This window comes from Cynara cardunculus (assembly GCF_001531365.2).
Source record: "Cynara cardunculus var. scolymus isolate 2C chromosome LG 7, CcrdV1, whole genome shotgun sequence".
NCBI lineage: Eukaryota > Viridiplantae > Streptophyta > Magnoliopsida > Asterales > Asteraceae > Cynara > Cynara cardunculus.
In genome coordinates, this window is record NC_037534.1 from 5,451,044 (window position 1) to 5,463,480 (window position 12,437).

The following is a 12,437-nucleotide window of genomic DNA, read 5'->3' on the forward strand; positions in this document are numbered from 1 at the left end:
AATCCACATATTCTCGTAAAATCATGACCTAGATCGATCCAAATCTATCAGATCCGAAACTTGACTGATTCAGATTTCAGATTTCAGACGTAAAAACAAACAGTCTGACTGATTCAGATTTCAGACGTAAAAACAAACAGTCTGACTGATTCAGATTTCAGACTTCAGTACCACCTCTTAAAATTCAGAAGTGAAATCAGACTTCAGAATCTCTTAAAAAACAAACGCCACCTTAGTCCAATGAAATAATTTTTAAAAACATCAAAATCGTGTCCAACATGTAACCGGATTGATTTAAATTGGACAATAACTTCATCTGGCACTCGTATGCAGGGGCGGATGGCCATAGGGGCCTTGGTCCCTGGGCTTTTTTTTTCGATAGAGTGAAGTATCTTCAGTTTATTAAGGTTTTAAGTATAATTTTTTTTGGACCCCTTCACTATTGTTGATCCAGTCCATTTGTGTTACGCCTCTGCTCTGATTAAAACAGTAATTTGGATTTCTTTTTAATGTAGGATGTACTCATGCAACTCACGTGATCGACACATATATTAATGTTGATCATAGTATGCAAATAGCATCCTAATTTAACATCATGCTTCAAAATCAACTTGTTAGAACTTATTTTAAGGGGTTGTTTGTTTATTTCTTAATAGTTTTATTAAAAGTCAGTCTCTGAATTGTTAAGAGATGAATCTTGTTTGGTAAAAGAAATTATGTCTCTTAATGGTTTAAAACCCTCTGGATGATTTTGTATCATGAGCTTCCCTTAACCATTGAACGCCTGAATTTCATTGTAAATAATTATCAAACAATTATATTTTATTTACACTATATCATGAGAGCCTTTTAATCATTCTGACAATTTAATCATTATGTACCAAATTATTCAGCAACTGTAAATGTCTTAACTCAAATTTTGGTTATTGGTGTATATTTTAAAATAATCAACAATAAAAAGAAATAGAAAATATTGGATTTAAATTGGTGGGATCACTTTTTTTTTTAACGGGAAACCGTAATGAATGAACGTGGAAGGATTGTGATGATGATGATGGTGTAGAGAAAACTGCTTCTGCAATCGCCATTGAAATTCTATTGTTTCCCCAAGAATCTAGATGAGACAGAGATTAGGGTTTTGTTGTTCTTCAATTAACCCACAATCAAAAAATCCAATTGCAATTGATGGTAATACCAACATGGTGGTAAGCGAGACACTCGATCCGTTGCTTCAATTCCAAGCTGCAATTCTCGAAGAAACCCCAATCTATGGACAACGAAAGGATTGCACAACACAACTTCGTAATCGCCCTTACCTTCTTCCTTCTTTTGCAGGCAATTTTGTTTATATCTTTTCGTTTTTCTCATTCTTCATCACCTAACTTTACTTTGATTCATTCATCTTCTCAGGTTCTGTTTCAGTTCGTATGTCCTTTTGATTCCTTTTCTCAATCTCCCAGGTTCTTATTCTCGACGGTTTATGTTCATATTCTTATTTTCTGATCTAGGGTTTTCCCCCATTGCGTTACTGTTGTTTCTCGTATGGGTATTGATTCAATTACCTTTGTTCTTATTGCGATTAAAGCAATTTTGCAAATGCTGGCGAATTAACGTTTCTATTTGATTCAATCGGCAGATCCATAGCGAAAGAGGACTAGTTGTTCACGGGGTTTGTTAGGATCGTACGTTTTCAAATCTCTATACTATTTTTCATTTCTCAAAAGAATGAGGGATCATTTTGTGTTGCTGGTTGATCGATTGCTCACTGAATCAACTCTTGAGGCTGCGATTGAGACTGAACATAGATTGCATAATTGCACAAATGAAGAAATGGTTGCTGATGTTTCTTCTCATAGGATGGATCTCAGTTTCGAATCATCAGCCAAGAAATTGGTGGAATGCAGGATTTGCCATGATGAAGATGAAGATTCGAACATGGAGACACCATGTTCATGCTGTGGCAGCTTGAAGGTTTGGCGTTCTTAATCTTTAATTCATGAAATTATCTCGTTTTTTGATGAATAGATTTCAAGAAACCTTGAATTATATGACTCCCATTTGCTACTTGTAGATCATTTTCGGTTAATTCAATGTGTTTACAGTACGCCCATCGTAGATGTGTTCAACGGTGGTGCAACGAGAAGGGAAACACTATATGTGAGATTTGCCTCCAGGTTCGTCTTCAGTAACGACGACCATTTTAGTCATTAATCCACTCTCTAGTTTTTATTCATTTGTGAATCAAACAAATCCCTCCATTTCACTTATTTACGCGATTATTCTAGATGCATGGGCATTGATAGGATTTTTATTATATGATTTTTGGATACTGGTGTAGAGGACAGGTCTGTGTACATCCACCCCACACCCTACTTTCAAGTGGAAAATACTGGGTTCGTTTGGTTTGGTTTGGTTTGGTTTGTGGATTATGTTGTAGTAAATACACGAAGAAACACAACCCCGATAAGGTAGCAAAAGGATACAACAAGCAAATTGTTATCCTTTAAGCCTTAAGGGTGCATCTGGTACATGGGAGATGACTGAACAAAAATTTGTTGTCCCCACGTTTGGCATAGGTTAGACTATGACATGACATGACTGAGTGGTAAAAAGCATTTTTTTTTTGTCCCACCAAAATAGGTGGAACAAAAATTAGGGGATGTGACAAAATTGGTAAATTACTAAATTATCCATATCAAATTAAAACCATAAAACTTTTCATAAAGTTTTCACCTGCTTACCTCACTCTTGCCTGTCCGGTCTTGTAAGTTTGGTCTCTCCATGTACTAAACGCTCCCTAATTCATCTTAAATTTTTTAGGCTCCATATCCAACAAATATGTGTTCTATGCTGCCATAATATGATGATCCTTTGAATTTTCTTTGTTGTTCTTTGAGTTTCAGCCGTTCAATCCCGGTTATACATCACCACCTCCGTTGTTCCATTGTGATGGCATTCCGATGAATTTCAGGTGTCGTTAGACCTCAAGAATCTAGATTTGCACGCATGTTTGCTAGATTCCTGTCACCGGTATAAATCAATTGGTTCATTATGTTCTTTAGGGGAAACTGGGAGATTTCCCAAAGGGATCTCTACAATTTGCGGTTTTCAGCAATGGTTTCAGCTGGTCATGATGAACCCGACTTCGATGAGTATATTACGCCTAGTTCAAGAAGCTTGATGTGTTGTCGTGTAGTCGCTGTAATTGTATGTTCTCTCTMTCTCTCTCATTTGCTGAACACTAAAATCCCACTGAAATCACTTAAACCTTGAGGGTCAACTCCACTGGTAAACAAAGTCGCCAGTTTGGGTCTCCTCAATGTCACTGGGGATTATCTTGACTGTTATCTTTTGGGCGCCATGGAATTAGTTGAGTTGCGCACACGTTGGTGCGAACACCCATGGTTACGAGAAAAAAAGAAACCGAAAACAGTCAAACCGGACTTTAACAGAACCATTTGTCTGAATTTGTGGTTTTTTGGTGTCGGTTGTTGATATAATTGCAGTTTATTACTCTTCTCGTGTTGCGTCATACTCTACCGATCATCATCGATGGCACCGGAGGATACGCTGTTACAATGTTCACGGTAACCTGGCTTGATCACTTGTTTTTATTTCGAAAATTGACCTTACTTCCTTAGTTTTGAACTATTTTCCCATCGATGCAGTTGATCATGTTAAGGTGCATCGGCGTTATGCTGCCAATATATATCATGATTAGAGCTTTTAGTGCCGTTCAACGCGGCCAGCAACTACCGGTAAGAGTTTAAACTTGAATTCAAGAAGATCAACATTTTATCAAAGATCAAGATTTAACATGTCAAAGGGTCATTGGCCCAGCAGTACCTTGATAGATCCTAACCTCCCTGGAGGTCAAGGGTTCAAGCCTCGAGTGTGTTGAGTTTTGCTGTATTATACGCTACAGTGTAAAAAGCTCTTTTGTTATGATTTGTTAGGATCAGCCGTACTTCTCGGATGAAGAGAACGATCTGCCACGATCACTGTCTCATCCAAGTCTCATTCGTGCCCAATGATTTCCGTCAAGTGAAACGGACCTTGGATACGTTGTCCGTATGCATCATGGAGCTTCGTTGGGACTAGAAGATTCCCGTTGGTGCAAAACTCCGAAACCTCGAGTATCGTGTTTATACGTTTAGAAGATCGACGAGATAGGTTGGTTATCGGAGGGGGATAGAGAGTGTGGATGATTTATATACGTAATCCGGTATCGTATTTAAATCAACTAAGGAGTATGAATATACTTTGGAGGTTATCAAAATCTGCTAAAATTTAGAACGTATCACAAAATAAAAAATAAAAAAGTTAAACGACGTCACACGATTTTCAATCGGTGTCATTTACATTAAATTTAGTTCAAATAACTCTTATTTTAATTTTAAATTAAAAAAAGGTATAAAATTAAAAGGGTTTTTTTTACAAACTTAAATGAAGAAAATGATTTTTGTCCCAAGAGATTATTCAAAATGTTTAGATAACCGTTTAAAATTTATTTAATATGAATGATAAATATTTTTTTATTACATTTAAAAAAATAAATAATATTTTATTAAATAATGTTTTTTAATTAAATGTTTAAGAAAAATAGACGATAAATGTGTACAATATCTAATTCTGATATAAATAAAGGATATTTTATGAAATAAAGAAGATTATTAAATTTTAAGGAGAAATAAATAAATAAAATATTATTAAATGCACAAAATATTTGAATTTGATACGTAATATCTTACGAAATAAAATAATTAAATGTTTAAAAAAATAAATGATATTTTAATAAAATAATTAATATTGTAATTATAAAATATAGATAATTTTTAATTTACTTTTTTATTTATACAACGAAATTTATAAAATCTATTGACAATGCTTTAAAATTTGATTTTTTAAATTTTAAAATAATATATTATTATTTTATATCAAATATTGAAAGAAAAATTGTTTAAATTTGATACGTAATTGAATACATTACTTGTTTTCAAGATTTTCAATTACTTTGAAAGCGATTGAAGATCCTATAAACCCTTGTCTTTTGAGTAACTTACAAATTCACCCTCCAAATATCTTTCTATGTTTGATGAAATTAATTGGATTCTTTTTATTCGATATTGATATAGAACATTCGAACTTTTTCACTAAATTCCTTGATTTTCTCGTGGAATCCGTTTTTTGCTCCAAAGGCCTTTCTCCGTCCCCACCGCCGCCCTTCTCTACTCTGCTTTATCTCTATTGGTTATTATTTTTAAACATCGCAAAACTACCATTTTTGTTTGGGCCTTATTTAATGAAATAGATATAGTGAAACTGTAGAACCATCATCTACTCTTCGTGAACTGGTTTGTATGAAATCGATAGAAACACCTTGAATCAGTTTCAGTTATGCGTACATGTATCAACTATTGCTCGATTAGCAATTTTGGTTGTCGAGCTGATCAAACTCTTTGTATTAGTTGGGTTTTTATTTTCATTTATATATGGTTTTACAGTTCTAGTATAAAGTTTGGTATTTTCGAGTAATCCAACATTGTATCAGAGGGGCACTAACTGTACTCAGTATTCTATCATATACGTATATATGAATGAAAACCACAAAGATTTGACAAATTTTCAGTTACAAAAATCTTGAAATCCATTATTGATTTGGGTTTATACATCTTATGTATCCGTTAATGAACAAAGATGAATATTTTATTATCTAATGACATTTTTAGTAAAAAATAAAATCTTTGAGATGTTATCTTATTGTGTAGATTTGTACTGTAACTTGAATTATTTGTAACTTGTAAACACAATAGGCAAAAAAGTGGGTAAATCTGAAAATCGAAAATATAGAGTTGAAAAGATGGTGATCGGATTTTTTTTTTTTGCAGGGGTGAGAAAGAAAACCAAAAATGGTCTAAAAAAATCAAGTTGAGAAACAACTGATAAGTGGATAAACCGAAAACCCAAAAACCATTACCAAATCTATGGTTATGTTATCACTTACGATATATGGTTGATTGTCATTTATCAGCTTAGTTCTCATTTCATTCTATCTGACCAAAATAATCCGTACTTACTCTTTCTTGTTCATGTAGAAAACAACTCCTTTTATAACCTTCAATGCTTAATTCAAATATGGCATAGAGTTAAGTATGCACCACACTCTCTGTGGTAACCCAGATTTTCCCTTGATCTTCTATATGTATAGATATTCTTAGGGTTTCAAAAATTCAATACTGACACGAGGTTTGTCATCCCAAAATCCATGCAAAGCATCTGCGTTACATGCATATTATGGTAGTCTCACTTTAATGAAATCAATGGCCATGAATGAGACGTGCATGAGGAGGTTGTGGGAGACCGTTTTTGTTGTCTAAGAAGAATTATCAATTATATTAGAAAATCATAACCAAAAAGAGTTTTTACACTGCGTCTTTATAAAATGCTAGTTGTTAGAAATCTAAAGATGTTAGGTGAACATATCATTCTTGATGTTTTAAGAAAATCTTGAACATGAACTCTTTTTTGGCCCAAAAAAGAAGATTTGGTTTTCTTTATTAACCTAGATATCCAATCCGCAATACGAGCCGACTAATCTCAGAGCAACCACCTGCTTTGTAGATATTTCAGAGTCAACGCATTTGAACCTTCGTAGCCACAAGGGGATTTTTTGGCCATGAATGAGACGGAGGTTGTGGGAGATCGTTCTCGTTGTCTAAAAAGAATTATCAATTAGATTAGAAAATCATAACCAGAAAGAGTTTTTACACTGCGTCTTTATAAAATGCTAGCTGTTAGAAATCTAAAGATGTTAGGTGAACGTATCATTCTTGATGTTTTAAGAAAATCTTGAACATGAACTCTTTTTTGGCCCCAAAAAAAAAGACATGGTTTCTTAAAGCTTGATTTAGAACAAAAGGCCTCGACCTAAAATGATATGCAAATCAAAGCCATCTCTTGTGCTATTAAATGCAGTGAAATCAGTACATGTCTATTTGTGGACGTACATAAGTATGTGTGTTTGCCAAAGCCGTGGAGGGAACGTTCAATGTTTTGCAACGAACACGTTTACCAGGTGGATTTAAAAGGTGTCTTTAGTGGACAACTTATTTAGGGAAGCGACATGCAATTCCATGGTTTTGTATTCAAACCCTAGATTCGTAAAACAAACAACAAAGTAATTTAATTATTTAAAAGGGATCTTGCATACAGAATTTGATTTCAACTGTGTTGAACGAGAGTAAAAACTCTAACCACAATATATTTGCAGAATAATGATGATATACTCATCACGATCAACTATATTAATGGAAAAATGTTTCAAACACAAGAAGTACGATTGAATTTTAAAATAAAAACTAGAAATAAGTGTTCAAACAATATGAACATTGTAGCACTGTATCTTCCCGTGCCATTGATGGCAACAGGTGGAGCATGATGTAACACAACGTTATAAACTATAAGTATATAATACAGCTATAACAATTACATGGTAACATGTCAAACATTTTGAACCGAAAGTGATTTACTGATATACACATTAAAGTCATGTTCATCGTAAACTCTTGCTGAGAACTGCAAATTCTAGAACATAATGAACCAAGACTATAAAATTTTGAAGGGTCAGTAATTACCAGTTTAAAACTTGAGGGACTAAAAGAACATATTCCAAAAGTTAAAGGGTCAAATGGCGTTACTCGCTCGAATTTAGGATCCAAACGTGGCGTGTGTACCGTTGATCTCGTCGGTCGTTAAATCGACGGCCAAGATTAAAAGTACACACGTGGAATATCTCCATGAATTCCAACCGTATATATAAATATGTTCGATAGGCCGCCTCTCTCTCTCAATCGCTCATCTCTCGGCCACAATTGAAAACCCTAGACATCTTCTTATCTCTCGATCTTGATCGGTAAGCTTGTGAAATGTCAATTGGATTTCGATTATGATTTTGTTTGATTATGTTACGTTATCTTGATTTATGTTAATACATGTTCCTTTTGGTTGTTAATCGGATGTTTTCGTTATGGATCTCAACTTGTTTGTTTATCAATCGGTGAAATTATCGTGTTGTTTTCGATGAATGATGAACGATGTTATCAGAAAATCAGATATACGTTGTTTTCTTCCGAAATCTGAATCTATTACAGCTGTATTTTTTTTTGTTTACTGTAATCGTACGTTTTTCTATGCCTTTTCAAAGTCGTGGTATTATTACATCTCGGAATTAAATCGATTGGGATGATCTATAGATCTGGTTTATCTCGTGTTTTGTTGTGGTGCGCGTTACCATCTGTCAGGAATCCTGATTGTTGGTAATCGCAGTGGCAGTCTTTGATTATTTGAGGAGATTACGGTCTGATTTATCTTGCTTTGTTAATTGGGTTATCAGCTGTCCTGAGTCATGATAGTCTAATAATGACAGTTGTCCTCTGATTATTTGACGTTCGACGGAACTTGGGTAGGGAAGTTATTTAAATTCTGAGAAATTGTGTAGGAGGGTTGAGGGAAATGGTTGATAAACATGAGTTGTAATTCTTTGGATAGGAGCTTATAAATTTCTTACAACTACTGGACTTAATGACGAAATAAGTGTTCCCATTTGCATATTAAATGATCCGCATAAAGAGTGGCTGTTAACTTTGAATGTGTCAACAATTATGGTTCAGCTGGTATATCGTGGTGACATTTATTGGAAGCTGTTTAGAAGTTACACACTTATTTGTTATTATATATTTTCCATGGATTTTTAAGGATCTTGAGTAATTAGTGCTGGTTTAATAACCACATTAAAGGTCAATATAGAGCTGCCATGGCATACTCGATTAGCATACCGTGATTGACTTTTTTATTTGTCTAATTTTTGTTTATGTCTGTTGTTTGTTGGTGTTATGTGGAGTAAAAATTATGTGGATTGTTCGGATCAGCAGTTAAATTAAAACATCATTCTTTTGTTATTTTTGTGCTTGGTGCACTTGTTAATTGTTATGCAGTCACCATTTGGTGTCTATGCTTGTTTTCCCTTCCAAGTCTAACTAGTGTTCAAATCTTCAATATTTACTTGTGGTTTAGTTGGTAGGCTGGAAGCTTAGTGATAAGAGAATATTATTTGTTATGCATTTCTTAAATTCTGAAGGTTTATGCTATTAATTATGTAGATTATAGCCTTAATGCTTATTTTGTTGACCTTTCTCATTGGCTTTACATAGATTTCTGTTAACCACTTCATACCATCTCTCAACTGCTTTATACAATCTGTAACCACTTTCCTATTGCTTTTACATTTAACGTATTACAATTAAAATACATTGGGGATTTTTATTAGTCCTATGATTTGTTATATACTAATATTTGAAATAATTGTTCACTTTTTCTTTTTGAAGGTTGCACAGCTATCAGCACTCTACAAACTGCAAGTTGGAGTGTGTGAAAAGTTAAAAAGGGTTTTTTATGTCCGAGCAGGCTATTCTCTACTTAGGGTGTATCGGGTTGTTGGGAGAGTATTGTCCTATATTCAGGGAGGAGACTCCTTTCTTCTCGAAACGAGTTGGCTGTATGCATCGAGTGCCATTCCAGGAACATACTGAATTTTGTGGTTGCAGCTTGGCGCAACCTTCAGTCGCTACAGCTGATCGTTCTTTTTGTTCCCAAGAATCTATTATCGACACCCACTTTTTGGCCTCCACTGCTTCGCTCTTCTGAGGATATTCTCCAGGCTTTCTGTACTTGAACCAATAATGGCTTTGCAGAACATTGGTGCTGGCAACAGCGATGATGCCTTTTACAGGTATAAGATGCCAAAGATGATTACGAAGATCGAGGGCCGTGGAAATGGTATCAAGACAAATATAGTCAACATGGTTGATGTTGCCAAAGCTTTGGCTAGGCCGGCTTCTTACACTACGAAATATTTTGGCTGTGAGCTTGGAGCGCAATCCAAGTTTGACGAAAAAACTGGGGTATCACTTGTCAATGGTGCTCACGATACAGCAAAACTTGCTGGTCTTCTTGAGATTTTCATCAAGAAGTATGTTCAGTGTTACGGCTGTGGCAACCCAGAGACGGAGATATTAATTACCAAAACTCAGATGGTTCAACTGAAGTGTGCTGCCTGTGGGTTTGTTTCTGATGTGGACATGAGAGACAAATTGACATCGTTTATTCTGAAAAATCCACCCGAACAGAAGAAAAACTCGAAAGACAAAAAGGCGATGCGGAGGGCTGAGAAGGAGCGACTAAAGGAAGGTGAGGCAGCTGATAAGGTACAGAAGAAGCTGACGAAAGATGTGAAGAAGGGATCTTCTTCTTCTAAAGATGGCCATGTGAAAACCACATCTTCGAAAAAGAAAGGGAATGCTTCAGATGAGGATCATGTTTCTCCAACTGTGAGCCAGGCTGGTGACAAGGATTCTGAGGAGGAGGATGATGTCCAGTGGCAGACTGACACGTCAGCAGAAGCGGCTCGCCAACGCATCCAAGAACAGCTTAGTACTGTGACGGCTGATATGGTGATGCTGGCCACTGATGAGCCGGTGAAGAAGGTGGCCAAGCCAGAGGAGAATTCTAATGGTAAAATGAGTGGCGGTAAGAAGCTTGTTGATACAGCTAAAGAGAGTCTGAAAAAGGGCGTTGGGCCGAAGGAGCTTATGGCATTGCTGTCTGGTTCACGCCAGGAAAATGTGTCCGCTCTTTATGAGGCGTTACTGGATGGTGTGGAGAAAGGGTTTGCGAAACACGTGCTTAAGAAGAAAAACTACTTGGCTGCTGTTGTGGTTGAGGGGGAGGATTCACAAATGCTGCTTTTGCGAGCAGTAGAGGAGTTTTGTGGGAAGGCAAACCCGAATGCAGTGAAGGAAGTGCCGCTTGTTCTGAAAGCATTGTATGATGTGGATATCTTGGAAGAGGAATATGTAGTTAAGTGGTATGAGGAAGGATGCAGTGGTGGGAATAAGAGCTCTTTGATCTGGAAGAATGCAAAGCCGTTTGTGGAATGGCTTCAGAGTGCGGAGTCTGAAACCGAAGAAGAAGAAGATTAAGAGGTTCCGTTTCTATCTTTTGTCTTTTAATTAAGTCGTAGTTATCATATATGGGTATGATGTTTGTTTTGGTTCTGTTATGGTTGTGTTGTGTTCTGTTCTGTGTGTACCATGTGGTTTGTTAGCACTTGGTATTAAACAATAAATCGTGTCTGTTTGTTATTGTGGTGGTGTTGTTTTGAACCCAAGTTATGCTGGGTCTGTTTGGAATCGGTTCGAGTGAATTACTTACCAATTGCTTTTGAGTTCTTTTTATATGCGTCGAGTCTTTTTTTGTCATAAATGTTGAGATTGAGCATGTCTGTCATTGTTGGGTTCTAATCCAAAGTTTCTTGATTCCCCATTGCATTGAAGGAGAATAGATGTTGGTATCATCTTAAGCTAGTATGCATACTTTACATTGGTCTCATTCTATCAATGGGTTTAGAGACATACTCATCCCATATGGAATGACAGATCTTATATATGATTATAAATGAATAGTTTGGTTGAAAGACTACATATGCAACGATCACATAAAGAACACTTAGGAGCTGTTTACCACACCCTTATCCTGATAAGGCTTACCAGATGCATATGTTAAGGATCAATAATCTTACCCGGTAGGATTGTAGGCAAGGACCGGAAGTCTTATCCAGTAAGTGAGGGCAACGACAAATGTTTTGGTGGACTAAAATCTTATATGATAAGTAAGTGATAATGGTGAATTTTTGCCCGTAAACACTTATTCGGGTAAGTGTTTTGGTAAACGGCCACCTGCACTTGTATAACATACAACATAATGAAAATAAAGAATAATATTTGACTTACATACAACATAATGAAAATAAAGAATAATATTTGACCTGGGGATATTATTATGAGGGTGTTATATTATGCTTAAAATGAACACAATAAAACATCTTTAGCCTTTTCGGTACTCCAACATAATCCGACATGTACATTTAGGATATGTTTGGATAATCTAAATACCTCTAACTTCCATTAGAAAACTTTAAAATTAAATATTTAGATATAAAAACAATATTTTATTACATAAATTGAAATTTTTAATAGTTTTATGTTGGAGTTGAATATATTTTTATTTCAGAGATTTTAAAGTTATATTTTTATTTTAGAAAATTTATTGAAAATGCTCTTAAATTACTCAATAAATATACAAAAACTGAAAAAACTTTTAATTATTGAATTCTCTTATCACTTTCTATTTAATAATTTGATTAAAGACATAATAAACATTTTATATTTTCCAACAAAATAGCGTTTTTTCATGTTTTTAGTAGCGCTGTATGCATGTTGGATTGTTCCGGTTGGAAACATCTGAACAATCCAATCCAGTATTTACGGTTTAAAAAATCTTAAACCTGAACCAGGGGCGGAACACAAACTTTCTAACCGTAG

At 35.2% G+C, this 12,437-nt stretch overlaps 2 protein-coding genes across 3 annotated transcripts; both read left to right on the forward strand.

The window, feature by feature from the left end:
* The first annotated feature begins 1,010 nt into the window (after positions 1-1,010).
* LOC112515450 lies at positions 1,011-4,267 on the forward strand. Of its 2 annotated transcripts, XM_025122281.1 has the most exons (10): positions 1,023-1,302; positions 1,411-1,460; positions 1,637-1,682; positions 1,857-1,971; positions 2,103-2,174; positions 2,904-2,971; positions 3,063-3,207; positions 3,507-3,587; positions 3,669-3,758; positions 3,957-4,267. In XM_025122281.1, the coding sequence occupies exons 4-10, from the start codon at positions 1,858-1,860 to the stop codon at positions 4,032-4,034; spliced, it is 648 nt and encodes a 215-aa protein (XP_024978049.1). In that variant the 5' UTR covers positions 1,023-1,302; positions 1,411-1,460; positions 1,637-1,682; position 1,857; the 3' UTR covers positions 4,035-4,267. The 2 variants fall into 2 exon arrangements, with proteins under 2 accessions (XP_024978048.1, XP_024978049.1); XM_025122280.1 differs by having other exon boundaries at positions 1,011-1,302; positions 1,637-1,971.
* Positions 4,268-7,856: 3,589 nt separating this feature from the next.
* LOC112515310 (eukaryotic translation initiation factor 5-like) lies at positions 7,857-11,319 on the forward strand. Its single transcript, XM_025122041.1, has 2 exons — positions 7,857-7,912; positions 9,384-11,319. The coding sequence occupies exon 2, from the start codon at positions 9,738-9,740 to the stop codon at positions 11,034-11,036; it is 1,299 nt and encodes a 432-aa protein (XP_024977809.1). The 5' UTR covers positions 7,857-7,912; positions 9,384-9,737; the 3' UTR covers positions 11,037-11,319.
* The last annotated feature ends 1,118 nt before the right edge of the window (positions 11,320-12,437 follow it).